This window comes from Salmo salar, chromosome 24, assembly GCF_965601325.2.
Source record: "Salmo salar chromosome 24, fSalSal1, whole genome shotgun sequence".
NCBI classification, from domain to species: domain Eukaryota; kingdom Metazoa; phylum Chordata; class Actinopteri; order Salmoniformes; family Salmonidae; genus Salmo; species Salmo salar.
In genome coordinates this window covers 28,864,783-28,891,992 of record NC_138314.1, presented here as the reverse complement: position 1 = coordinate 28,891,992, position 27,210 = coordinate 28,864,783, and the positions used below count along the sequence as shown (strand labels likewise).

At 45.3% G+C, this 27,210-nt stretch overlaps 1 protein-coding gene across 1 annotated transcript; it reads left to right on the top strand.

Moving 5' to 3' along the window:
- Nucleotides 1-1,724: 1,724 nt before the first annotated feature.
- LOC106585403 (ADAMTS-like protein 2) lies at nucleotides 1,725-27,210 on the top strand. Its single transcript, XM_045706624.2, has 19 exons — nucleotides 1,725-2,050; nucleotides 3,820-3,922; nucleotides 4,325-4,467; nucleotides 4,622-4,697; nucleotides 5,774-5,876; nucleotides 5,995-6,140; nucleotides 6,326-6,449; nucleotides 6,902-6,982; nucleotides 7,431-7,606; nucleotides 7,917-8,235; nucleotides 13,979-14,297; nucleotides 20,433-20,536; nucleotides 20,714-20,840; nucleotides 21,247-21,460; nucleotides 22,194-22,349; nucleotides 22,492-22,662; nucleotides 22,872-23,048; nucleotides 23,495-23,639; nucleotides 24,091-27,210. The coding sequence occupies exons 1-19, from the start codon at nucleotides 1,725-1,727 to the stop codon at nucleotides 24,210-24,212; spliced, it is 3,132 nt and encodes a 1,043-aa protein (XP_045562580.2). The 3' UTR covers nucleotides 24,213-27,210.

Here is a 27,210-nt window from a genome sequence, read left to right as displayed (position 1 = left end):
GGGGAGGGGGGTGTCCCACTGTTGGAAATAGCAACATCCTCCTCTGTCTGACCTGCAAGTGGAGTGGAGCAAAGTGAAGTAGAGGGCGAGAGCAGAGACAGAGTTGAGCTGCCAGGCTTGCGCTGGCCTGTCAATAGGACAGAGTCCCCACCACATACAGCAGCAGCAGAGGCAAGAGAGGCAGACCCCAGTGCTTGGCACCGTTCGGGAGCCTCCTGTTTGTAGGCGTTCCTCAATCCCTACTGCCACTCTCTTCCTGCTGCTGGGAGGAGAAGGGGGTGGAGGGGAGGAGAGGGGGTGAGGGAGGGAGGGAGGGGAAGAGGGATGCAAGGCACACACCTTACCTCTCTCCCTCTCTCTCCCTCTGCGCACACATCTCCACAGCAGCACCACCACCACACCACCCACTCTGACACAGCATCACACAACTCGGCGGCCCCTGGACTGCAGCTAGGTGAGTGGGTAAATATTTACACTCCTCCAGCCTGTCTGTGTGTAAAAGTGTGTGTGTGTGTGTGTGTGTATATATAATGTGTGTTCATAAGTGATTCTGTGTGTGTGTCTACCGTGAAATATGTTTTGTGATGTGGTAGTCGAGCCAATGAGACTTGTCTCCTGTTCCTGGCCAAAACAAATATGTGTGTGTGTGGTTGTGAATGTGTGTGTGGTTGTGAATGCGTGTGTGGTTGTGAATGCGTGTGTGGTTGTGAATGCGTGTGTGGTTGTGAGTGCTTGTGTGGTTGTGAATGCGTGTGTGGTTGTGAATGTGTGTGTGCTGATGGAGAGACTGATGAGGGGGAGGCTCTTTTTCATGCTAATTCAAGTTCTGAAACTGCACAATGAAAAAGTGATTTGAACAATAAACTATATAATGTGTTATAGCATTCTAAATGCATTAGTTTTGAAGATGTCATAGGTATTCTGTTAAACGTGTGAAGACGATCAAATCTAGTTCTCATCTGCTGCAGCAAAATTAGGATCTTGAGTAGAAATCTACACAAATTATTACTCAATGATTGTGGATCAATATTGTGAAAAGCACCAGTCTAAGATAGTCAGTGTACATTCTGTAATTATTATTTCTTAAACAATAGTGAAATTAAGTAAATTGCTTGGCGTTAAGAGTGGTGATTGTAGAGATTGCAGAATTTTGCACTTTCTTACATTAAAAATGTTAGTCATTTAGCAGACGCTCTTGTCGCATTCATCTTAAGCTAGCTAGTGACAGAAAGTTTACCTGGTAAAGGAGAAATCCCCACCAGCTGCTCTGAGGATGGTAGGCTCAGCTGTTTGAAAGTGCCTCAGTGTGAAGGAGAAGGATTTGGTAGCTAGACCATTACTCACGAAGAACACATCAATTACGGTTATGGTCACTGAGGAAAAACAATGCACAGAATGAGGCATGGAACAAACTACTTGAAGGCACTCTGGCACAAAGATGGCGGAGTCCCCAACGTGGTGGTTATTAGAAACAATGTCTAAAGTGTCACTCATTCCGCAAAGATAGACCACATGCACTCTCTCTCCACTCCAAAACGTGAGTGACCTCTACTTAACTTCTCTCAGCCTCTATGTGTCTGTCTGCCTGCGCTCCTCTCTCTGCACTTGGTGTAAGCAGAGCGAGGTTGAGGACTCGTGGAGAGCAGCGGAAAATTGAGTTGGAGCAACATACATTTTCCACTTCACATATGAACGTGAGAAGGCTTGCTAAGAAAGGTAGGAGGATGGAGGAAGGAACCCCAGTCTGGTTAAACAGCTCCTCCAGAAAGGATGAGTCTGCCTGGGCCTTCCATCCAGACCAGACAGCCCTGGTCGGAGCAGCCCCAGCTCCCCACAGCCTCCCCAGGGACTGTCCGCTGTCTGTCTGCTGCCAACGAAGGAATAACACCCCTCCTCCCCTGAGCAGTGGGCTCCAGGGGGACAGAGGGGAGGGGGATGCTGGGGGTGTGGCTATGGGGAGACACACAGGGCTGTGTTTACTCTTCTCTGTGGCCCTGGGACGCCTTATGTGGAGGAAGGCCTGTCTCGCGGGCGACAGACTGAGGGGTCTGTGAGAGACTGCGTTGTCTGTGTGGGGAGAGAGAGAGTGAGTGTGTGTTTGGCAGCTGGACGTACTCCAGCTGTGTCTGGGAGGATAATGAACTCCAGGTGTTCCAGTGGGTAGTTTAAGACACCTGTCACCAATATATAGTGCCAGAAAAAGCCAGACTGCAAACAGGGCTAGACGATCTGTTTGCTTATTTTAAGAAGTCTACCTAAGTGGAGCTGATGAGGAGGAGAGACGGGACAGGGGGATGTGCAAGGGGGCCTTTCCTAGAATCGGAGCGTGACTGGATGTTTATGTCACTGGTGTGTGTGTGCTTGCATAAATGTATGTGAGTGTGTGTTTGAATGTGTGTGTTTGTGTTACCTTACAGTAAGCACCTGGACCAGCGTGTGCATTCACACTGAGGTGGAGGAAACAAAGGCCTACCTGTGTGGAAGCCTAGGCCTCGAGTCAGGAAACGTACCTTAGTCAATCCAGCACTGAGACTTGTTTAACTTTTACATGCTGCTTTCATGGTCTAAATCCTGTCTCCAACACCTATGCTAACTCAACAGCCTGCCTGTGTCACCACCTGACTACCTCAAGGTTTTATCCAAGTATACAGTGATTGCCAGTGCACTAAAATGTTTCAAGACATTTACGTTGAAGCCAACCTGGGTCTGGCATGAATATGTTTCCTCTGAAACACCTGTAAGTGCTCTAATTTGGTCTGTTTAACACATTTGCATGGATAGTCGACCCCTGATATGTGATAGCTAAGGACTGTTATAAAAGCGTGCTTTATACCGCAGCAGAAGGATATCTGGAGTAAGTAAAAATGTTGTGTTTGAATTGGGACTGGTGAACTTCTGTGAACAGAGTTTGCTCTTATCTTATAGTGCATCAGTACATCACGGTGGCAAGCTTCCTGCCATCCAGGACCTATATACTAGGAGGTGTCAAAGACTCCAGTCACCAAAGTCATAGACTGTTCTCTCTGCTACCAGACGGCAAGTGGTACCGGAGCACCAAGTCTAGGTCCAAAAGGCTCCTTAACAGCTTCTACCCCCAAGTCATAAAACCGCTGAACAATTAATCAAATGGCCACCCGGACTATTTACATTGAAACCCACCTTTGTTTTTACACTGCTGCTACTCGCTGTTTATTATCGATGCATAGTCACTTTACCCCTACCTATATGTACAAATTACACTGACTAACCTGTGTCCCCGCACATTGACTCTGTACCGGTACCCCCTGTATATAGCCTCATTATTGTTATTTTATTGTGTTACTTTTAAAATATTTTTTTTTACTTGAGTTTATTTAGTAAATATTTTCTTAACTCTATTTTCTTAAAACTGCATTGTTGGTTAAGGGCTTGTAAGAAAGTATTTCACGGTAAGGTCTACACCCATTGTATTCAGTGCATGTGACAAATAACGATTTGATATGATTGTGCCCTTGCTAAGAGTCGACTGTATCAGATATACCAAGTGTTTATTGAGGATGTCTTTCAAAATCAAAGTGTTTTCCCACTCCATTTGTCAGTACCTGATGTAGGATCTTAATTTGAGCCAGTCTTATACAGCAGGAAAATAAGGAAATTATAATTATTATGTGTCTTATAACTTCAGAAGCCTTTTTAAACCTCACATGCATGGTAAATGTTCTCCTGCAACAGGGTGATCAAATTAAGATCTTACATCTGTAGTTAACATTTATGGGTGTGAGTCTTCAGCTCTTACTCTTCTGTCCCATTGAGGTCTCTCTGTATATTTTCTCTTGTCAGGATGCGGATCTGGTCGTGGGAACAATGTGGGGAGACCAGCCTGGTGTTACTGGGGTTCCTCACCCTGGCTTTGTCTGTAGGGAACCTCTCAACCAGGGGACAGGTACGCTCTCCACCTCTCTCTTACTTTGTCTATGTATATGATGGCCCATCTCCGGCCTCTCACTTACACACACACACCTCTATCACTGACCTAATATCAGTCCATCAGTCACGTTTGTCTTTCTTTCTCTCTGTTTTTCTCAATTTGCCAGTTGTTCACTCACGCACTCTTGCTCCGTCTTTCTGTCCCTCTCATCTTCCGACTGGTCCTTCTTACATGAGTTCTCTTATAAAAACCCACAGCTGTTTTCTCTCACTCCTTTTACAAGGAAAGCACAGTAGATATCATTTGTCTCCACTTCACTCAGATTGTCAGAGTGGCTAGACATGCTTATAATTAGTCCCACTATGTGTACAGGGCCCTGTCTGCTGTTGTTCTCTAAGGGTGCTGTGTTGTGTCTAGGAGGAAGGGGCAGCCTCCAACAGTCTGGAGGATGAGCTGGAGTCCACCACATACTGGTGGGGGGAGTGGGCCAAGTGGACCGCCTGCACGCGCACCTGTGGAGGGGGGGTCATGTCCCAGGAGAGGCACTGTCTCAAACAGAGGTCAGTCCACTGAAAGAAATACTCTATTCTATACTGTTCTGTTCTATTGTTATTCTATTCAATTATATTCTAACCTGTTATTTTCTATTCTATTATACTCCATAAAGTTATTCATTTAGCACATGTATTAAATGTATGTATTTTCTATCCAAAGAAAGAAAGCAGCCGCTGGTAGAGACAACATGACCTGCACTGGCACTTCGAAAAAATACCTCCTCTGTAACACCAAGGTTAGCATGCATCTAGTACTGCCACCCCTTTTCCTGTCGTTAGCAAAATGCGAGTTGACACAATACCCCACAACCTGAAGTATATGATGGAAAAGTTAGCACAGCTCTTTTTCTTATCATTTGCAATATAAATAGCTTAAAAGGGTAATCTGCAGGTATTATATACATTTCTGGACTTATAAATTAATGATATGTACCCACTGATTTTTGAAGAATATAACTTATTATCAGGGCACAAGGCGAGACCCAGATGCAGACACAGGAGGCAGATGGTTGGAGTCTTACAATGTTTATTAATCCAAAAAGGGGTAGACAAGAGAATGGTCGTGTACAGTCAATAGGTCTAAACCAGCTCAGAGTCCAATAGGTACTGAAGGGCAGGCAGATTCAAGGTCAGGGCAGGCAGGATGATCAGGCACGCAGGAAAGTAGTCCAGAGTCAGGCAGTGGTCAAAACCAGGAAGACTAGCAAAGAGAATAGAAAAGGAGTATGGGGAAAAACCACGCTGGTTGACTTGACTAAACATACAAGACGAACTGGCACAGAGAGACAGGAAACACGGGGATAAATACACTGGGGAATATAAGCGACACCTGGAGGAGGTGGAGACAATCACAGGGACAGGTGAAACAGATCAGGGCGTGGCACTTAGAAATGCTTCAGGAGCTTAGTTCAACTGTCGTACCAATCAGAACCCCAAATATGACATTGTTTAACTCCAAAGTTTGTTAACAAACACTGTCAGCCTATAGCCTCAAAACATGATTAAAACTATCATCTATGAATATAGTCTATGAATTTGAGTGGTTACATTTTTCCAGACCCATCCCTCAGCTTTTTACTGAAAGAGTGGAGGGGAACCCCCTTTTGTTATTGTTTCAACAGCGGATTGCCCCTTTAAGGTTTAGTGCTGTGGCCATTAACCCTGGTCCTGAAGAGCAACAGGGGGAATAGGCTTTTGTTCCAGAGTTGCCACACCCTGTCGCACCCTTTTATTACATATTGTAAAACCATTATAAAATAAAAAATACATGGAACAGACAGAAAAGTGTGTGTATATTTTCTGTCTTGTGCAGGACTGCCCTCCCTCTGGGAGAAGCTTCAGGGAAGAGCAGTGCTGGTCGTTCAACTCACAGGTCTACAATGGCAGGAACTACCACTGGAAACCCCTGTATCCGGGTAAAACAACCACATTAAACCCACTCAGCTCTGTGTCATTCCCTCCTGTGTGTCCTGTCCTCGAGGCTCGTTATTATACTGTGAACGCTGACCTTTGGGTCCATCCATCCATCCACAGATGACTTTGTCCATATCTCCAGTAACCCATGTGACCTGCACTGCACCACAGCCGACGGCCAGAGACAACTGATGGTTCCTGCTCGAGACGGAACATCCTGCAACTACAACAACTACAGAGGGGTCTGTGTGGACGGCAGATGTGAGGTCAGGGAACGCTTGTTTCTTCGTCTGCCGAGGAAATGGCTTTGCATATTCTGGGAGAATGGCCGAAAGGCTTATTTTCCTGGTCACATGATAAAAGTGTATCAATACTTCTTCAACTGGCTTTGCATGTGCTGAAATGATTCAAGAGGATAATCATCCTGTTTGTGTTAACATCATTTCTGCAGCCAATCGGGTGTGATGGAGTGCTCTTCTCGCCCAATACACTGGATATGTGTGGAGTGTGTCAGGGGGATGGCAGCAGCTGCAGCAGGGTCAATGGAAACTTCCGCCGCGGGGCCACAAGTTTGGGTACGAGTGTGTTCAACCTCAACCACAGACTCAGATAGCTTGGGTGTGTGGGTGGGTGCGTGGGTGTGTGGGTGGGTGGGTGGTTGGGTGGGTGGGTGGGTGGGTGGATGTGTGTGTGGGTGGGTGGGTGGGTGGGTGGGTGGGTGGGTGGGTGGGTGGGTGGGTGGGTGGGTGGGTGGGTGGGTGGGTGGGTGGGTGGGTGGGTGGGTGGATGTGTGGGCAAGGATAGAGGGTACTGATGGAGGAGATGTGGCTATCTATTCCAAACTTTGAACAGACCTATCAGGGACAAGCCCCCCCAAATATGCCACTGAAAGATAACTACAGACAGTTCAGAGCTGAGTCTGACAACAAGGTCTATGTGATTCTTAAGCCGACTCCTCTGATGTCCAGGCTATTTAGTTGCAGGTAAAATGGAGTCATCATAATGTTTCCTGTTTCCTGTCTCAAAGGTTACTCCTTTATCACAACAATCCCTGAGGGCTCCTGGGACATCCAGATCATTGAGAGGAAGAAGTCAGCTGACGTTTTGGGTGGGTACTTCCTTTTTATCCTGCTCCCTATGCCTCCAACATTTCTAATGTCTCCTGTTGGTACAGTGTGATGTCATTAGGATCCATATAATTTAATGACAAAAAGAAGGTGTAAAACATTTTATTCAAGATTTTCAGCAAATACAAAGGATATTTTCTCCCCCGCAAAGGGATAACCATTCATCTTGATAGTGGGACAGTGGGAAGTTAGTAAAGGAAGTACATTAATCAACTGAAATTAATCAGATCATCTATATACTTTCATTTCCTTCGTGATCTCTTGAATTGACTTTATAGTATTCATTTATGGTCATGTATGGGGAGTAGAAATTCCAGTTTACAGTGAACATCAAAGATATGACCTTTCCATAGAGTCAACCAACCGGTCCTCCTCCAATGGTCCTCCATCCCCTCCATGAGACCATGTTCTATCCTATCTCCTACACAGCTGTGACTGATCAGGCGGGGAACTTCTTTTTCAATGGAAACTACAAGGTGGACAGCCCCCAGAACTTCCATTCGGCGGGTACCGTCTTCAAGTACCGGCGGCCCATGGATGTGTATGAGACGGGAATCGAGTACATCGTAGCCAAAGGGCCCATCAACCAGGCCATCAATGTTCTGGTACTGTATCCTGCTGAGGTCTGCTCTGCTCCCTCCCCTCGCCGAGCAGCCAGGGCCTCTGGGTAATCTCTAATTTAGAAGTAGTGTACACGAATCCAGTAACTTGTAGGTGCAGGGTACAAAATCCCACGTAATTTCAACCAAAAAAGAATATGTGATGACGTTTAATCAACGTGGAAAACTGATTGAATTTGCAAAAAGTAATCAACGTAAGGGAATTGCTTCCTTTATATGTGCAATTGACTGAGTTTGGTAGGAGAGAGCAGGAGGGAATGGGTGAGCTCTCTGGTGCTATTTTGTCTGCTCATAGGTGTGGAACCAGAATGGTCGTATCCCTTACATTACGTACGAGTACACCGTCCTACGGGAGTCCCTGTCCCCCATCCCTCAACCCCCTGTCTACACCGGCCCCGACAGCACCGCCCCTGGGGTTTCCGTGGAGATGGGCAGTATGGTGGCCCCCAACGGGAGCACGTATGACAAGGCGATACCTGAGACTCAGCAGAACCGTTTGTTGAAGAAGGGGGCCGAGGTGGCAGGGGCCGAGGGCCAGGAGACCAATGAGGTGTATGAGGAGACAGCAGCTATTGACTGTGTCCAGGACAGCCCAACCCCACCACAATACACAGGTAACACCAATATACTACAAACCAATATACCAATACAATAACTTAGAGAGAGAGACAGAGAGAGAGAGAGAGAGAGAGAGAGAGGGGGGAAACAACACTGAGCTGCTGATGCGGGCCCCCGGCGCTCAGGACTATGTGCTATTGCTATCTGTAGCTGATGTGAGTAAGTTATTTAAGCATTTTAACCCCCGCAAGGCTGCCGGGCCATACGGCATCCCAATCCGCGTCCTCAGAGCAAGTGCAGACCAGCTGACTAGAGTGTTTACGGACATATTCAATCTCTCCATATCCCAGCCTGTTGTCCCCACTTGCTTCAAGATGTCCACCATTGTTCCTGTACCAAGAAAGTGAAGGTAACTGAACTAAATGTCTATCGCCCCATAGCACTCACTTCTGTCACTATGAAGTGCTTTGAGAGGCCAGTTAAGGATCATATCACCTCCACCTTACCCCACACCCTAGACCCATTACAATTTGCATATCGCAGCAACTCATCCACGGACTACACAATTGCCATTGCACTACACACTGTCCCATTCCACCTGGACAAGATAAATACCTATGGAAGAATGCTGTTCATCGACTACAGCTCAGCTTTCAACACCATAGTGTCCTCCAAGCTCATCACTAAGCTCAGGGCCATGGGTCTGAACCCCTCCCTGTGCAACTGGGTCCTGGACTTCCTGACAAGCCGACCCCAAGTGGTGGAGATAGGCAGCAACAACTCCGCCACGCTGATCCTAAACACGTGGGCCCCGCAGGGGTGCATGCTCAGCCCCCTCCTGTACTCCCTGTTCACCCATGACTGTGTGGCCTCGCACATCTCCAACTCAATCATCAAGTTTCCTGACGACACAACAGTGGTAGGTCTGATTACCAACAACGACGAGACAGACCACAGGGAGGAAGTGAGAGCCCTGTCGGAGTGGTACCAGGAAAATAACCTCTCCCTCAACGTCAACAAAACGAAGGAGCTGATCGTGAACTACAGGAGACAGCAGAGAGAGCACGCCCCCATCCACATCGACGGGGCCTCATCCGAGAGGGTCAAAAGCTTCAAGTTCCTCGGCATACTGAAATGGTCCATTCACGCAAACAGGTGCAACAGCGCCTCTCAAGCTCAGGAGGCTGAAGGAATTATGCCCCTAAGACCCTCACAAACTTCTACAGATGCACCATTGAGAGCATCCTGTCTGGAGTGGTGTAAAGCTCCCCACCATTGGACTCTGGAGCAGTGGGAACTCATTTTCTGGTGTGATGAATCACGCTTCACTATCTGTCAGTCCGACGGACGAATCTGGGTTTGGCGGATGCCAGGAAAACGCTACCTGCCGGAATACATAGTGCCAGCTGTAAAGTTTGGTGGAGGAGGAATACTGGTCTGGGGCTTTTTTTCATGGTTTGAGTTAGGCCCCTTAGTTCCAGTGAAGGGAAATCTTAACGCGAGGTCCACACAGAAATGGTTTGTCGAGATTGGTGTGGAAGAACTTGACTGGCCTGCACAGAGCCCTGACCTCAACCCCATCAAACACCTCTGGGATGAATTGGAACGTCGACTGCGAGTAAGGTCTAATCGCCCAGTGTTCAGTGTTCAACCTCACTAATGCTCTTGTAGCTGAGTGGAAGCAAGTCCCTGCAGCAATGTTCCAACATCTAGTGGAAAGCCTTCCCAGAAGAGTGGAGGCTGTTACAGCAGCAAAAGGGGGACCAACAATGAGATTTTCGACGAGCAGGTGTCCACATACTTTTGGTCATGTAATATATACAGTACCATTAAAAATGTGTGGGTCACTTAGAAATTCCCTTGTTTTTAAAGAAAAGCACTTTTTTTTTGTCCATTAAAATAACTTCAAATTGATCATAAATACATTGTAGACATTGTTAATGTTGATTCAGCACAACCATTTTCAGCTGTGCTAACATAATTGCAAAAGGGTTTTCTAATGATCAATTAGCCTTTTAAAATTATAAACTTGGATTAGCTAACACAACGTGCCATTGGAACACAGGAGTGATGGTTGCTGATAATGGGGCTCTGCACGCCTATGTAGATATTCCATTAAAAATCTGCCATTTCCAGCTACAATAGTCCTTTACAACATTAACAATGTATACACTGTATTTTTTATAAATTTTATGTTATTTTAAAATGGACAAAATAAATGTGCTTTTCTTTCAAAAATAAGGACATTTCTAAGTGACCCCAAACTTTTGAACGGTAGTGTATAACAAATACATACTGTACAAATAAAAATTGAGAAATTAAGAAATATCAGAACGAGCAATGTCAGATATTTGCTCGTTCTGTAACCGGAATATATATATGTTCTGATATTTCTTAATTTCTCAATTTTTATTTGTATGTATTTGTTATTTTTATTGCTAGGTATTACATGCACTGTTGGAGCTTGAAACACAAGCATTTTACTGCACCTGCATTAACATCTGCAAATCTGTGTTCGAAACCAATAAACTTTGATTTGATTTGAGAGAGAGAGAGATTACAGCACGGTTCACCGCTCAGATATCAGATGAGATCAAAAATAAATAAATGTAAGAGCATCTTCTCTGCTGGCCCTTTTGAGTCCTGCATTATTCACAGGCGTACATACAAAGATGAGCTAGGATAGATGAAAAATTTAGGGAGCCCCAGAATTTTCTCCTTTTTAAAAATGGCTGCATCACAAACATGAGCGGTAATGGGTGCAGGCCTGCCTGCCTGCTTACCTGCCTGCAGCAAGGTCTCAGACAGCCCCTCTACTCGGACTGTGGAACAGTTCTGCAGGGAGTTTGGCCACTGGGTGAGACTGACACCGAACCCAAACCGGCTGTGAGCGTGCGTCATTGTGCACCATCGTGCATACATTTATTTTGTCCCCCTACACCAAACGTGATCACGACACGCAGGTTAAAATATCAAAACAAACTCTGAACCAATGACATTAATTTGGGGACAGGTCGAAAAGCATTAAACATTTATGGCAATTTAGCTAGTTAGCTTGCACTTGCTAGCTAATTTGTCCTATTTATCTAGCTTGCTGTTGCTAGCTAATTTGTCCTGGGATATAAATATTAGGTTGTTATTGTCGCGACTTCCGCCGAAGTCGGCTCCTCTGCTTGTTCGGGCGGCGTTCAGGGATCGACGTCACAGCTTTCTAGCCATCGCCACTCCATTTCTCATATGTCCATTTGTTTTGTCTTGTTCCGTACACACCTGGTTTTCATTCCCCAATCAATCTACATGTATTTAGTCCTCTGTTCCCCATCATGTCTTTGTGTGTAATTGTTTATTGTTACGTGATTATTTTTGTCAGGCGCTGCACTTTTGTTATAGACCATGTTTGTGGCACTAGTATGCTTTATGTGCTGTCGTTGTTGACCGGTATTAAAGTGCGCCTGTTTAAAATACTCCGCTCTCCTGCACTTGACTTCGCCTCCCATATATACGCCTAACAGTTATTTTACCTGAAATGCACAAGGTCCTCTACTCCGACAATTAATCCACACATAAAAACGGTCAACCAAATCGTTTCTAGTCATCTCTCCTCCTTCCAGGCCTTTTCATCGTTTAACTTATGGTGTTTGGCATCTAAACTTTCATAGTATTACCACGACAACCGGCAACAGTTCATCTTTCAATCACTCATGTGGGTATAACCAATGAGGAGATGGCACGTGGGTACCTGCTTCTATAAACCAATGAGGAGATGGGAGAGGCAGGACTTGCAGCGCGATCTGCGTCAGAAATAGAAAGGACTTCTATTTTAGCCCTTGGCAACGCAGACGCTCGCGATCAGTGTGGGTGCAATAATTGAATTCTGCGAGCGGTGTAGTCAGGGTATGAGGCCCTCTCTACTACCGTTAGGAATGTGCAGAAAGGCTTTGTGTGTTGTTTTGTTGTTGTGCACAAACTGCACATAAAATGTCTCTTTACATCTATAAAAAGCACCAGGAGTTCTTCTTGACCACCTGACCAGGAAACACCTCTTGTTCGGCTTAGTAAACTCAGCAAAAAAAGAAACGTCTTCTCACTGTCAACTGCGTTTATATTCAGCAAACTTAACATGTGCAAATATTTGTATGAACATAACAAGATTCAACATCTGAGATAAAAACTGAACAAGTTCCACAGACATGTGACTAACAGAAATTGAATAATGTGTCCCTGAACAAAGGGGGGGGGGGGGCAAAATCAAAAGTAACAGTCAGTATCTGGTGCGGCCACCAGCTGCATTAACTACTGCAGTGCATCTCCTCCTCATGGACTGCACCAGATTTGCCAGTACCTGCTGTGAGATGTTACCCCACTCTTCCACCAAGGCACCTGCAAGTTCCCGGTCATTTCTGGGGGGAATGGCCCTAGCCCTCATCCCTCCGATCCAACAGGTCTCAGACGTGCTCAATGGGGATTGAGATCCGGGCTCTTCGCTGGCCCAGCGCAGAACACTGACATTCCTGTCACGCACAGAACAAGCAGTATGGCTGGTGGCATTGTCATGCTGGAGGGTCATGTCAGGATGAGCCTGCAGGAAGTGTACCACATGAAGGAGGAGGATGTCTTCCCTGTAACGCACAGCGTTGAGATTGCATGCAACGACAACAAGCTCAGTCCGATGATGCTGTGACACACCGCCCCAGACCATGACGGACCCTCCACCTCCAAATCGATCCCGCTCCAGAGTACAGGCCTCGGTGTAACGCTCATTCCTTTGACGATAAACGTGAATCTGACCATAACCCCTGGTGAGACAAAACCGTGACTCGTCAGTGAAGAGCACTTTTTGCCAGTCCTGTCTGGTCCAGCGACGGTGGGTTTGGCCCATAGGCGACGTTGTTGCCGGTGATGTCTGGTGAGGACCTGCCTTACAACAGGCCTACAAGCTCTCAGTCCAGCCTCTCTCAGCCTATTGCGGACAGTCTGAGCGCTGATGGAGGGATTGTGCATTCCTGGTGTAACTCAGGCACTTGTTGTTGACATCCTGTACCTGTCCCGCAGGTGTGATGTTCGGATGTACGATCCTGTGCAGGAGTTGTTACACGTGGTCTGCCACTGCGAGGACGATCAGCTGTCCGTCCTGTTTCCATGTAGCGCTGTCTTAGGCGCTCTCTCCGATCCAACAGGTCCCAGACGTGCTCAATGGGATTGAGATCCGGGCGCTTCGCTGGCCATGGCAGAACACTGACATTCCTGTCTTGCAGGAAATCACACACAGAACAAGCAGACACGTGGTCTGCCACTGTGTGGACGATCAGCTGTCCGTCCTGTCTCCCTGTAGCGCTGTCTTAGGTGTCTTACAGTACAGACATTGTCATTTATTGCCCTGGCCACATCTGCAGTCCTCATGCCTCCTTGCAGCGTGCCTAAGGCACGTTCACACAGATGAGCAGGGACCCCGGGCATCTTTTTTTTGTGTTTTCCAGAGTCAGTAGAAAGGCCTCTTTAGTGTCCTAAGTTTTTACAACTGTGACCTTAATTGTCAACCGTCTGTAAGCTGTTAGTGTCTTAACAACCGTTCCACAGGTGCATGTCCATTAATTGTTTATGGTTCATTGAACAAGCATGGGAAACAGTGTTTAAACCCTTTACAATGAAGATCTGTGAAGTTATTTTGATTTTTACGAATGATCTTTGAAAGACAGGGTCCGGAAAAAGGGACGTTTCTTTTTTTGCTGAGTATATAAGGCTTTCTCCCACTTTTAATCATTTCTCTAACTTTCCTCTCCCTTCCTGCCATCCCAACAGATGGCAACAGCAGTCACACAGGCGGTGTAGCAGTCCCTGCCCCGGCAGCCAACAGGCCTTTAGAGGAGGTGCCAGACCCAGAAAACCTCATCTGGAGAGTCTTGCTGGGTGAGCGGATTGGTCCAGACGCGAGAGAGGGACTGTTCTCGTCAGAGGTGGGGCCATTGGAGGTAGACCACAGCAGCGTGAAGTTCCCCCTCAAAAGCTCACTGGGGGAGTTCAGTCTGGGCCGGCGGAGTAATGATACTGGAGACCTGCTGTTCCCCAATAGGACGTTGCTGACAGGGATGAGGAGCAACAACCGTACCAACAGAACCAGGTAGAGTAAGGAAGGATCCACACAATGAGCAAAAGTAAATAGGCACATATTGTTATAGTTATAGCAGATATAGTTGAAAAGGAAAACCCAACGCTGAGCCAATGTTGGCCCAACATCAGCTTGTTATCAGGTATAGGAACCCATCCAAAAAAAGCACTTCAGAATCCCATCCACAACCCCTCTGATCTTCCTCTTCCATCTACCAGACACTACCTCTCTTCACTAAGGGATGCTGCTGCTGAGGAGTTAGAGTGAACACTACTCTCTCTAAGTGAGGACCAGAGTGAGTCATTTCAAGGTCCTGAGCAGAGGGGCATTTAAAAGTGCTGTATAGTCTCACTGGGGACAAGGGCCTGTGCTGCTGGCTAGGGGAATGGAATGTGCTCCATGCTGGCTTCTGGACCGATCCAATGCTAGCTTCTTTTTTCCTTCTGAGACATCCCAAGAATCGCATGGAGAGGAGACAGCTAAAGCTTAGAGCTGGCCGGGATTGCATTCCATCATATTTATAATTCATGTTGGCTTCCCTGCGCTGTGTCCAAACACCGCTTTGCCAGTTCTTCTGCCAGTGCCCCATAAAACACATCACATAACCCACCCTGTCTTCCCCTGCACTGGGGAGAAGAACGGATTGGACGAGGAGAAGGATAGGAGGTGGAGGAGGGGAGTAGAGGAAGAGAAGGACAAGTAGGAGAAGGAGGGGGACAGATTATTTGAACATACGCAGGAACTTTGAATCATACTTCACTGGCATATCTCAGTGTAACTGTGACTAATTTCTGCACATTTCTCCCAGAGGTGAATACAGTCTGACAGTATGTTTCTTCCCAGTCATATGTTTCACTTCGCCGCAAATACCTTGAATTATTTGTTTAAATGAAAGACTGTATCCCTTTTTCTCTTCTTCTCTGCCTCCTCCTCTTTCTTTTCCGCACCCAAATTCTTCCTTCTTTTCCTCATCCTCTTCTTCATGCTCTTCCTCCTAATCCTTCTCATTCTCCTCCTACCTCTCTCTCTTGGTCCCCCTTTTCCTCTAACATCTCTGCTCTGGTAATAAAAAACAGCCAGTGATATTTTGGGGTATTTTTTTTATTAGGATCTCCATTAGCTGTTGCAAAAGCAACAGCTACACTCCCTGGGGTCCACACAAAACATGAAACATGACATAATACAGAACATTAGCAGACAAGGACAGAACTACATCAATAAACATTTTGTAAAAGGCACACGTAGCCTACATATCAATACCAATACATACACACAAACTATCGAGGTCAAATAGGGAAGAGGCGTTGTGCCCTGAGGTGTTGCTTTATCTGTTTGTTGAAACCAGGTTTGCAGTTCATTTGAGAAATATGAGATGGAACAGAGTTCCATGCAATAATGGCTCTATAAAATACTGTACACTTTCTTGAATTTGTTCTGGATTTGGGGACTGTGAAAAGACCCCTGGTGACATTTCTGGTGGGGTAAGTGTGTGTGACAGACCTTTGTGTAAGTTGACTATGCAACAATTTGGGATTTTCAACACATGAATGTTTCTTATAAAAAGAAGTGATGCAGTCAGTCTCTCCTCAACTCTTAGCCAAGAGGGACTGGCATGCATAGTATTTATATCAGCCCTCTTATTACAATGAAGAGCAAGACGTACCGCTCTGTTCTTGGCCAGCTGCAGCTTAACTAGGTCTTTCCTTGCAGCACTCGACCACACGACTGGACAATAATCAAGATAAGACTAAACTAGAGCCTGCAGGACTTGCTTTTTGGAATGTGGGGTCAAAAAAGCAGATAATCTCTTTATTATGGACAGACCTCTCCCCATCTTTACAACCATTGAATCTATATGTTTTGGCCATGACAGTTTACATTCTAAGGTAACGCCAAGTAATTTAGTCTCTTGTACTTGTTCAACAGCCACACCATTCATTACTAGATTCAGCTGAGGTCTAGAACATAGGGAGTTATTTGTTGCAAATACAATGCTTTTAGTTTTAGAGATGTTTAGGACCATTTTATTACTTGCCACCCATTCCAAAACAGACTGCAACTCTTTGTTAAGGGTTTCAGTGACTTCATTAGCTGTGGTTCCTGATGCTTATATGGTTGAATCATCAGCATACATGGACACACATGCTTTGTTTAATGCCAGTGGCAGGTCATTGGTAAAAATAGAAAAGAGTAGCATGCATAGAGAGCTGCCCTGCGGTACACCACACTTTACATGTTTGACATTAGAGAAGCTTCCATTAAAGAAAACCCGTTGAGTTCTATTAGATAGATAGCTCTGAATCCATGATATGGCAGAGGTTGAAAACCCATAACACATATGTTTTTTCAACAACAGTTTATGGTCAATAATATTAAAGGCTGCACTGAAATCTAACAGTACAGCTCCCACAATTTTCCAATTATCAATTTCTTTCAACCAATCATCAGTCATTTGTGTCAGTGCAGTACATGTTGAGTGCCCATCTCTATAAGTCTGTTGTTGATTTGTTTACAGAGAAATAGCATTGTATTTGGTCAAACACAATTCTTTCCAACAATTTGCTAAGAGCTGGCAGCAAGCTGGTAGGTCTGCTGTTAAAACCAGTAAAGTCCGCTTTACCACTCTTGGGTAGCGGAATTACAGTGGGGGAAAAAAGTATTTGATCCCCTGCTGATTTTGTACGTTTGCCCACTTACAAAGAAATGATCAGTCTATAATTTTAATAGTAGGTTTATTTGAACAGTGAGAGACAGAATAACAACAAAAAAATCCAGAAAAACGCATGTCAAAAATGTTATAAATTTATTTGCATTTTAATGAGGGATTTAATCTGATGTTAGCAAGTTATTGATTTCATTAACATTATTTCTAAGGCCATATATATTAATATGGGCTATTTTCAGCCCTTTCCTGGGTAACTTATCAGAGATAGACATAATATGGAAAAGAGCAAATAAAGCAATGGAAAAAAATATATACATTCAGCAGTCCATTAATCAATTGATATGTGTGTGTGTGTGTGTGTGTGCTGCGGGGTTGAAGCTACAAACCCATAAGCTTGGCTCTCTCATCCCTTCTAGGCTTCTGGGAAGGAGGGTGGGTGGACAATGAGCCTGTCAAAGCGGATGTAAGCAATGTCCTCATGCGCTCTGGCAGCTTTCATGGCTGGGATAAGTTATTCCCTCTTCTGGCGCACAGCTTCAGGATAGTCCTCATTGAGGAAGATATACGTTCCTCTCAAGTTTTTGGCTCTTTCCAGAACAGCTACCTTGTCCTTGAACCTCAGGAACATGACCACTATTGGCCTGGGCCTGTCACCTGGGCCGGTGGTGGGTTTTCCATTCCTGTGGGCGCGCTCCACCTCAATCTTCCGGTGGTCCATCTTCAATTTCTCAGATATCAATTCTCTTACTTTGTCCTCAGGCTCCGTCCAGGTCTCATGTGGGGATTCTGCAATTCCATCCACAGCCACGTTGTTCTGCATTGATTGTCCCTCGAGTCTGATTTATCCGTCATTGTTATCATGATTCACACACAGAACTGATGTCCTCTCTCAATGATTTACAGTTTGCTGTCATCTTGCTCTTCTCCTGTTTCAACTCATTGAGCTGACCCTGGGAGAACTGCAAACTGTTCTTCAGGTCCCGGACCTCTCTGGTCAGGTCGTCCATTCTTTTATTAGTTGAATCGACCAGTATTTGGACAAAACACAAAGCTATTTTCTCGTTGTTTTAACAACTGCTTGTAAAACTCTTTTTTTGTTTAAAAGATCCTTCGCCTGTGATAGACACCAGTGTCCTCAACGGTACTCCCGCCGGCTTTGGTCTTTGTTATAGTAGCTAGCAACGTAGGTTACGCTGTTACTCTTCGCAGTTCCGACAGGGTAGGTCACAGGGAAGATTGAACACAACAAACAGCAAGGATCTAGACAGCCACAAACCCGGCACAATCCGCGGTCCCAGCCACAATGGCTAACCGCGTCGCAGGCTGCGTTCAAGCACTCAAGAAACCCCCCTAGCTTGATAGGCAGCTAACTAGCAGCTAGGCTAACTGCTAGGGCAAATAGCTCCTCAGACCCGGCCTTGGTCAGCAGGATCACTGGACAAAGAGAAGCAGTCCCAGCAACTGATGCCAAATGCGTCGCGGGATCCAAACTAAAAAGTTACCTAGCTACTAAGAAACTTTCAAAACAAGAAACTTTTCAAATCAACAAACCGAGCTCTCTGGATTGGACACAGCAGTTCCAGTACACGTATGGCAAGAATGTCACTGTTTAAAAAACAGAATGTCGCTGGTTGTTATGATTTTGATGGTGAGGTTAATCAGCCGTAGTAGTGATGCAGCAATGTGTGTGTGAGAGAGAGAGCTGGGGTTCAGTGGGCTCACTGTGAAGGCATGGTTATGTCGTGTTTGAGACCTTGTTGTCATGTCATGTTTGACAGGACAAATCGTCTGAGACCTTGTTGTCATGTCGTGTTTGACAGGACTAATCGCCTGAGACGTTGCTGTAATGTCATGTTTGACAGGACTAATTGTCTGAGACCTTGTTGTCATGTTGTATTTGACATAACCATTCGTGTGAGACCTTGTTGTCATATTGTGTTTGACATAACCATTCGTGTAAGACCTTGTTGTCATGTTGTGCTTGACATAACCATTCGTGTAAGACCTTGTTGTCATGTTGTGTTTGACAGGACCATTCGTGTGAGGTCTTGTTGTCATGTTGTGTTTGACATAACTATTTGTGTGAGGTCTTGTTGTCATGTTGTGTTTGACAGGACTATTCGTGTGAGGTCTTGTTGTCATGTTGCGTTTGACATAACTATTCGTCTGAGGTCTTGTTGTCATGTTGTGTTTGACATAACCATTTGTGTGAGGTCTTGTTGTCATGTTGTGTTTGACATAACCATTCGTGTGAGGTCTTGTTGTCATGTTGTGTTTGACATAACCATTCGTGTGAGGTCTTGTTGTCATGTTGTGTTTGACATAACCATTCGTGTGAGGTCTTGTTGTCATGTTGTGTTTGACATAACCATTCGTTTGAGGTCTTGTTGTCATGTTGTGTTTGACATAACCATTCGTGTGAGGTCTTGTTGTCATGTTGTGTTTGACATAACCATTCGTGTGAGGTCTTGTTGTCATGTTGTCTGACAGAACCATTCGTGTGAGGTCTTGTTGTCATGTTGTCTGACAGAACCATTCGTGTGAGGTCTTGTTGTCATGTTGTCTGACAGGACCATTCGTGTGAGGTCTTGTTGTCATGTTGTGTTTGACAGGACCATTCGTGTGAGACCTTGTTGTCATGTTGTGTTTGACATAACCATTCGTGTGAGGTCTTGTTGTCATGTTGTGTTTGACAGGACCATTCATGTGAGACCTTGTTGTCATGTTGTGTTTGACAGGACCATTCGTGTGAGACCTTGTTGTCATGTTGTGTTTGACAGGACCATTCGTGTGAGACCTTGTTGTCATGTTGTGTTTGACAGGACCATTCGTGTGAGACCTTGTTGTCATGTTGTGTTTGACAGGACCATTCGTGTGAGACCTTGTTGTCATGTTGTGTTTGACAGGACCATTCGTGTGAGACCTTGTTGTCATGTTGTGTTTGACAGGACCATTCGTGTGAGACCTTGTTGTAATGTTGTGTTTGACAGGACCATTCGTGTAAGACCTTGTTGTCATGTTGTGTTTGACATAACCATTCGTGTAAGACCTTGTTGTCATGTTGTGTTTGACATAACCATTCGTGTGAGATCTTGTTGTTATGTTGTGTTTGACATAACCATTCGTGTGAGGTCTTGTTGTCATGTTGTTTGACATAACCATTCGTGTGAGGTCTTGTTGTCATGTTGTTTGACATAACCATTCGTGTGAGGTCTTGTTGTCATGTTGTTTGACATAACCATTCGTGTGAGGTCTTGTTGTCATGTTGTTTGACATAACCATTCGTGTGAGGTCTTGTTATCATGTTGTCTGACAGGACCATTCGTGTGAGGTCTTGTTGTCATGTTGTGTTTGACAGGATCATTCGTCTGAGACCTTGTTGTCATGTTGTGTTTGACAGGACCATTCGTGTGAGGTCTTGTTATCATGTTGTCTGACAGGACCATTCGTGTGAGGTCTTGTTGTCATGTTGTGTTTGACAGGACCATTCAGAGGTTCCTGCAGAAGAACTTCAAGCTGAGCCCTGCAGACATGTACCGCTGGAAACTGTCTTCTCAGGAACCCTGCACCTCCACCTGCTCTATAGGTACACACACACACACACACACACACACACACACACACACACACACACACACACACACACACACACACACACACACACACACACACACACACACACACACACACACACACACGTATATGGATAAATTATGACATTTTAAGTTATTCCTTAGCTTGCCTGTAATAATTTCCGCTGCAGGAGTGTCAAAGTCCTTTGCCATGTGTGTGCGCTACGATGGAGCTGAGGTAGATGACATGCAGTGTGACAATATGACCCGACCTGAGCCTGTTCATGACTTCTGCATTGGGAGGGAGTGCCAGCCCAGGTATGCACCAGAAAATAACACGCTTTCAGCTTGATTCATTTGGTCAGTCTATGTCATGGAAAGAGCAGCTGTTCTTAATGTTTTATATACTCAGTATATAAGGACTGTTTACCAGTTGGACGATGTGGCAATCAAAGTTAATTGAGGACAATGTTTCTCTTTTCCACATTTACATTACATTACATTACATTTAAGTAATTTAGTAATTTAGCGACTTACAAATTGGTGGATTCACCTTATGATATCCAGTGGAACAACCACTTACAATAGTGCATCTAAACCAGGAACAATAAACTGGTGTTGGCCGCTACCATACCATTTACAGTAATACTATTTGATTTAATTGACTTTAGAAGATCACTAACTATACCTGAACTCTACTCTGTGTGCATTCCCTCACCCTCAGGTGGGAGGCCAGCAGCTGGAGTGAGTGTTCTCGTACCTGTGGTGAGGGCTTCCAGTTCCGTCTGGTGCGCTGCTGGAAGATGCTGTCCCCCGGGCTGGACAGCTCTGTGTACAGTGATCTCTGCACCCTGGCAGAACTGGAGAGGCCCCTGGAGCGCCGCGCTTGTAAGAGCCCCACTTGTGGCCCCCAATGGGAGGTGGCCGAGTGGACTGAGGTGGGTGGAGCTATACTGTGGGAGTTGACGGTGGGACAGGGCTTGTGTGTGTGTGTGTGTGTGTGTGTGTGTGTGTGTGTGTGTGTGTGTGTGTGTGTGTGTGTGTGTGTGTGTGTGTGTGTGTGTGTGTGTGTGTGTGTGTGGTTTACATTACAGGAATTACTGCGTGGGAACACTGTAGTAAGTACATTGTTGCATCCTACTTACAACTGTTTGGGCAGCTGTAGATGATATTAAAAGTGAGTCTGTCCTATGCCCTCTCCTCTCTCCTGTCCTGTGCCCTCTCCTCTCTCCTGTCCTGTGCCCTCTCCTCTCTCCTCTCCTGTGCCCTCTCCTCTCACCTGTCCTGTGTCCTCTCCTCTCTCCTGTCCTGTGCCCTCTCCTCTCTCCTCTCCTGTGCCCTCTCCTCTCACCTGTCCTGTGTCCTTTCCTCTCTCCTGTCCTGTGCCCTCTCCTCTCTCCTGTCCTGTGTCCTCTCCTCTCTCCTGTCCTGTGCCCTCTCCTCTCTCCTGTCCTGTGTCCTCTCCTCTCTCCTGTCCTGTGCCCTCTCCTCTCTCCTGTCCTGTGTCCTCTCCTCTCTCCTGTCCTGTGCCCTCTCCTCTCTCCTGTCCTGTGTCCTCTCCTCTCTCCTGTCCTGTGCCCTCTCCTCTCTCCTGTCCTGTGTCCTCTCCTCTCTCCTGTCCTGTGCCCTCTCCTCTCTCCTGTCCTGTGCCCTCTCCTCTCTCCTGTCCAGTGTCCAGCCAAGTGTGGCCGCAGGGCCCAGGTGACCCGGGAGATCAGGTGTTCAGACGAAACCAAGTTATGTGATCCCCTGACCCGCCCCCCAAACATCAAGAACTGCACAGGCTCGCCCTGCGAGCGCCAGTGGACTGTGTCAGAGTGGGGGCCGGTGAGTACACTGCTTTCACTACACTATTCCATCTCATTGGTACATTGATTACGGATAGGAATAGTGATCGCACTGACAGTAAGTCGCTCTTGATCACTAATACTTTTGCTGTGTCATTCCTGTTAACCTTTGACCTCTTCAGTGCTCGGGGTTGTGCGGCCAGGGGAAGATGGTACGCCACGTGTACTGTAAGACACCAGAGGGCCGTGTGGTGCCTGAATCTCAGTGCTCTCTGGAGAATAAGCCCCTGGCCATCCATCCCTGTGGGGAGAAGGACTGTGCCCCACACTGGCTCACCCAGGATTGGGAGAGGGTAAGGCAACTGGGTCCTGTTGATGTTCTCTTAATGCTCTGTTGGTGTTCTAGTTATGTTTTATTGATGGTCTGTTGATGTTATGATGAGCAGTTTGTCAATGTTTACCTGATGTTCTCTTGATGTTTTATATATGTTCTCTTGATGTTTTGTTTATGTTCTCTTGGTTAGAGATTCGTTAGCTGAGAGCAGTCTTATTTTCCTCTCAGTGTAACACGACATGTGGCCGCGGTGTGAAGCAGAGGATCGTGCAATGTGCCAGCATCACCGCTGGGAAGTTCCAGACCCACGACGATGAAGACTGTGGTGCCAGTGAGAGGCCAGAGGACGAGAACACCTGCTTTGAGAGGCCCTGTTTCAAGTGGTACACCACACCCTGGTCTGAGGTGAGATACCATTTCAACCATGATATTGTATCTGAAAACATCATGACATGAGCAATAAATTGTATTTACACACCTCACATATATGGTGTCCTATCAAATCGCAACTGTGAGCAGTGCTGTTGTGTTCATTCCTCAGTGCACTAAGATGTGTGGTGTTCATTCCTCAGTGCACTAAGATGTGTGGTGTTCATTCCTCAGTGCACTAAGATGTGTGGTGTTCATTCCTCAGTGCACTAAGATGTGTGGTGTTCATTCCTCAGTGCACTAAGATGTGTGGTGTTCATTCCTCAGTGCACTAAGATGTGTGGTGTTCATTCCTCAGTGCACTAAGATGTGTGGTGTTCATTCCTCAGTGCACTAAGATGTGTGGTGTTCATTCCTCAGTGCACTAAGATGTGTTGTGTTCATTCCTCAGTGCACTAAGATGTGTGGTGTTCATTCCTCAGTGCACTAAGATGTGTGGTGTGGGTGTCAGGATGAGAGATGTAAAGTGCTACCAGGCTAGGGAGATCGTGAGAGGTTGTGACCCCCTGACCAAGCCTGTGGCCAAGCAGACCTGCGCCCTGCAACCCTGTCCCACTGAACCCCCAGGTATGTAAGCAATGGCATGGTCCCAGATAGATATGTTTGTGCTGTCTTCCAACACCAATGACCATAGGAGTTGGCAAGACAGCACAAACAGATCTGGGATCAGGCTATACAAGCAGCACCTAACCACAGCCTATGGCAACTTTAGGAGAGTAACAATACTTATGTCAAGTCACAGGCAAAAGTAGACCGGAGAACACGGCATCGTCAAAGCACTTGTTTTTTATTGTATTATTTGCAGTACTTTTTTGCTTTTCACAACTGAGATAATTATTAGTGTGGGCAAGCCCCTCTTTCTTTCATAACAGCCCAAAGTCCTGAGTGTTTAGATTATTGAGGTAAAAAGGCAGATTGATTGATTCATTGATAGATTTGTCATTACAGTATTTCCTGATTGTGATGGGGCTACTTTTTCCATATGATTAAACATATCATAAATGTCTCTGTCATGCAGATGAGAGCTGTCAGGACAGACCCACCACCAACTGCTCTCTAGCTCTGAAGGTGAACCTGTGCAGTCACTGGTACTACAGCAAGGCCTGCTGCCGTTCCTGCAGGGCCCAGCACGCCTCTTAGTACTGCCTGACACCCCCAAAACCTTTCCCCCATAGTACACTACTCTACTTCACCACAGTAAGTTATTCTACTACACTACAGTAGACTACTCTACTTCACCACAGTAAGTTATTCTACTACACTACAGTAGACTACTCTACTTCACCACAGTAAGTTATTCTACTACACTACAGTAGACTACTCTACTTCACCACAGTAAGTTATTCTACTACACTACAGTAGACTACACTACTTCACCACAGTAAGTTATTCTACTACACTACAGTAGACTACTCTACTTCACCACAGTAAGTTATTCTACTACACTACAGTAGACTACTCTACTTCACCACAGTAAGTTATTCTACTACACTACAGTAGACTACTCTACTTCACCACAGTAAGTTATTCTACTACACTACAGTAGACTACTCTACTTCACCACAGTAAGTTATTCTACTACACCACAGTAGACTACTCTACTTCACCACAGTAAGTTACTCTACTACACCACAGTAGGCTACTCTACTACACCACAGTAGGCTACTCTACTACACCACAGTAGGCTACTCTACTACACCACAGTAGACTTGTCTACTACACCACAGTAGACTTGTCTACTACACCACAGTAGGCTAGTCTACTACACCACAGTAGGCTAGTCTACTACACCACAGTAGACTTGTCTACTACACCACAGTAGGCTACTCTACTACACCACAGTAGGCTAGTCTACTACACCACAGTAGGCTAGTCTACTACACCACAGTAGGCTACTCTACTACACCACAGTAGGCTACTCTACTACACCACAGTAGGCTACTCTACTACACCACAGTAGGCTAGTCTACTACACCACAGTAGGCTAGTCTACTACACCACAGTAGGCTAGTCTACTACACCACAGTAGCGTAGTCTACTACACCACAGTAGCGTAGTCTACTACACCACAGTAGGCTACTCTACTACACCACAGTAGACTTGTCTACTACACCACAGTAGGCTACTCTACTACACCACAGTAGGCTACTCTACTACACCACAGTAGGCTACTCTACTACACCACAATAGACTTGTCTACTACACCACAGTAGGCTACTCTACTTCACCACAGTAGGCTACTCTACTACACCACAGTAGACTACTCTACTACACCACAGTAGACTACTCTACTACACCACAGTAGGCTTGTCTACTACACCACAGTAGACTTGTCAACTACACCACAGTAGGCTACTCTACTACACCACAGTAGGCTACTCTACTACACCACAGTAGGCTTGTCTACTACACCACAGTAGGCTACTCTACTTCACCACAGTAGGCTACTCTACTACACCACAGTAGACTACTCTACTACACCACAGTAGACTACTCTACTACACCACAGTAGGCTTGTCTACTACACCACAGTAGACTTGTCTACTACACCACAGTAGACTTGTCTACTACACCACAGTAGGCTACTCTACTACACCACAGTAGACTTGTCTACTACACCACAGTAGGCTACTCTACTACACCACAGTAGACTTGTCTACTACACCACAGTAGACTTGTCTACTACACCACAGTAGGCTACTCTACTACACCACAGTAGGCTACTCTACTACACCACAGTAGGCTTGTCTACTACACCACAGTAGGCTACTCTACTTCACCACAGTAGGCTACTCTACTACACCACAGTAGACTTGTCTACTACACCACAGTAGGCTACTCTACTACACCACAGTAGACTTGTCTACTACACCACAGTAGACTTGTCTACTACACCACAGTAGACTTGTCTACTACACCACAGTAGACTTGTCTACTACACCACAGTAGGCTACGGTATATCCAAAGGGATATGATCTAAATAAGGAAGAAACAGTAGAATATGATAAAGGCTTCAGTCTGAACCAGAACCACATACCTTTCTTTCAGAGGTTGTCAACTGGGCACATGCAAAGACTGAAACCCTGAAGTATTAAGAGTCAAGGGGGGAGACGAGAGAGCAAAGAGTGAACAGGTGCATCTATTTGTCTTTTGAAGAGAGAATCCTACATCAGAAATCTCTTAAACCACACTTAAGGGCCATACTTATGTGGAAAGATGCATCAAATTATTTCCTGGTTGACTATACTGCATGTCTAGACTGTATTTAAGGTAAATATTGATTAGGAATATTATTTAATTATATTTTTAATAATGTCTGGCACAAGAAAGGTGGCCTTACTGAGTGATATCATTGGCTATGTTATAACAAATAGTACAATATGTCAAAGAAAAGCTTTAAAAAATGTCTCAAGACTCATTTCTGCTTCATCTCTTGTAACTGCCCCATTCTATTGTTATTCTGCCCATTCTATTGTTATTCTGCCCATTCTATTGTTATTCTGCCCATTCTATTGTTATTCTGCCCATTCTATTGTTATTCTGCCCATTCTATTGTTATTCTGCCCATTCTATTGTTATTCTGCCCATTCTATTGTTATTCTGCCCATTCTATTGTTATTCTGCCCATTCTATTGTTATTCTGCCCATTCTATTGTTATTCTGCCCATTCTATTGTTATTCTGCCCATTCTATTGTTATTCTGCCCATTCTATTGTTATTCTGCCCATTCTATTGTTATTCTGCCCATTCTATTGTTATTCTGCCCATACTGCTATTTCTATATTATTAGTTATTTTTGCAGGACATACAATTTATTTATTGCTCATCACACATGATTTTATCAATCATGGCATATAATTCTTGAAGTTACTAAATGCCAGTTAGCTAAATGTGAATGAGAGGGTAAGACAAAAGACATACAGTATGACCATACAGTCATCCCATTTATGAACTGAAAGATTCCTGACAGTTGAGAAGGTTGAAATACATAAGTGTGTCTCATTTTGACAATATCTTTATCTAGTTTACTGGTTTTGTTAACTGATACCTCTTTGTACAAAAAAGTTGACATTTTGTACTGTTATTAACTGAAATGCTCAATGTATCTACCTGTATTTCCATTAAAAGGTCTTAATTA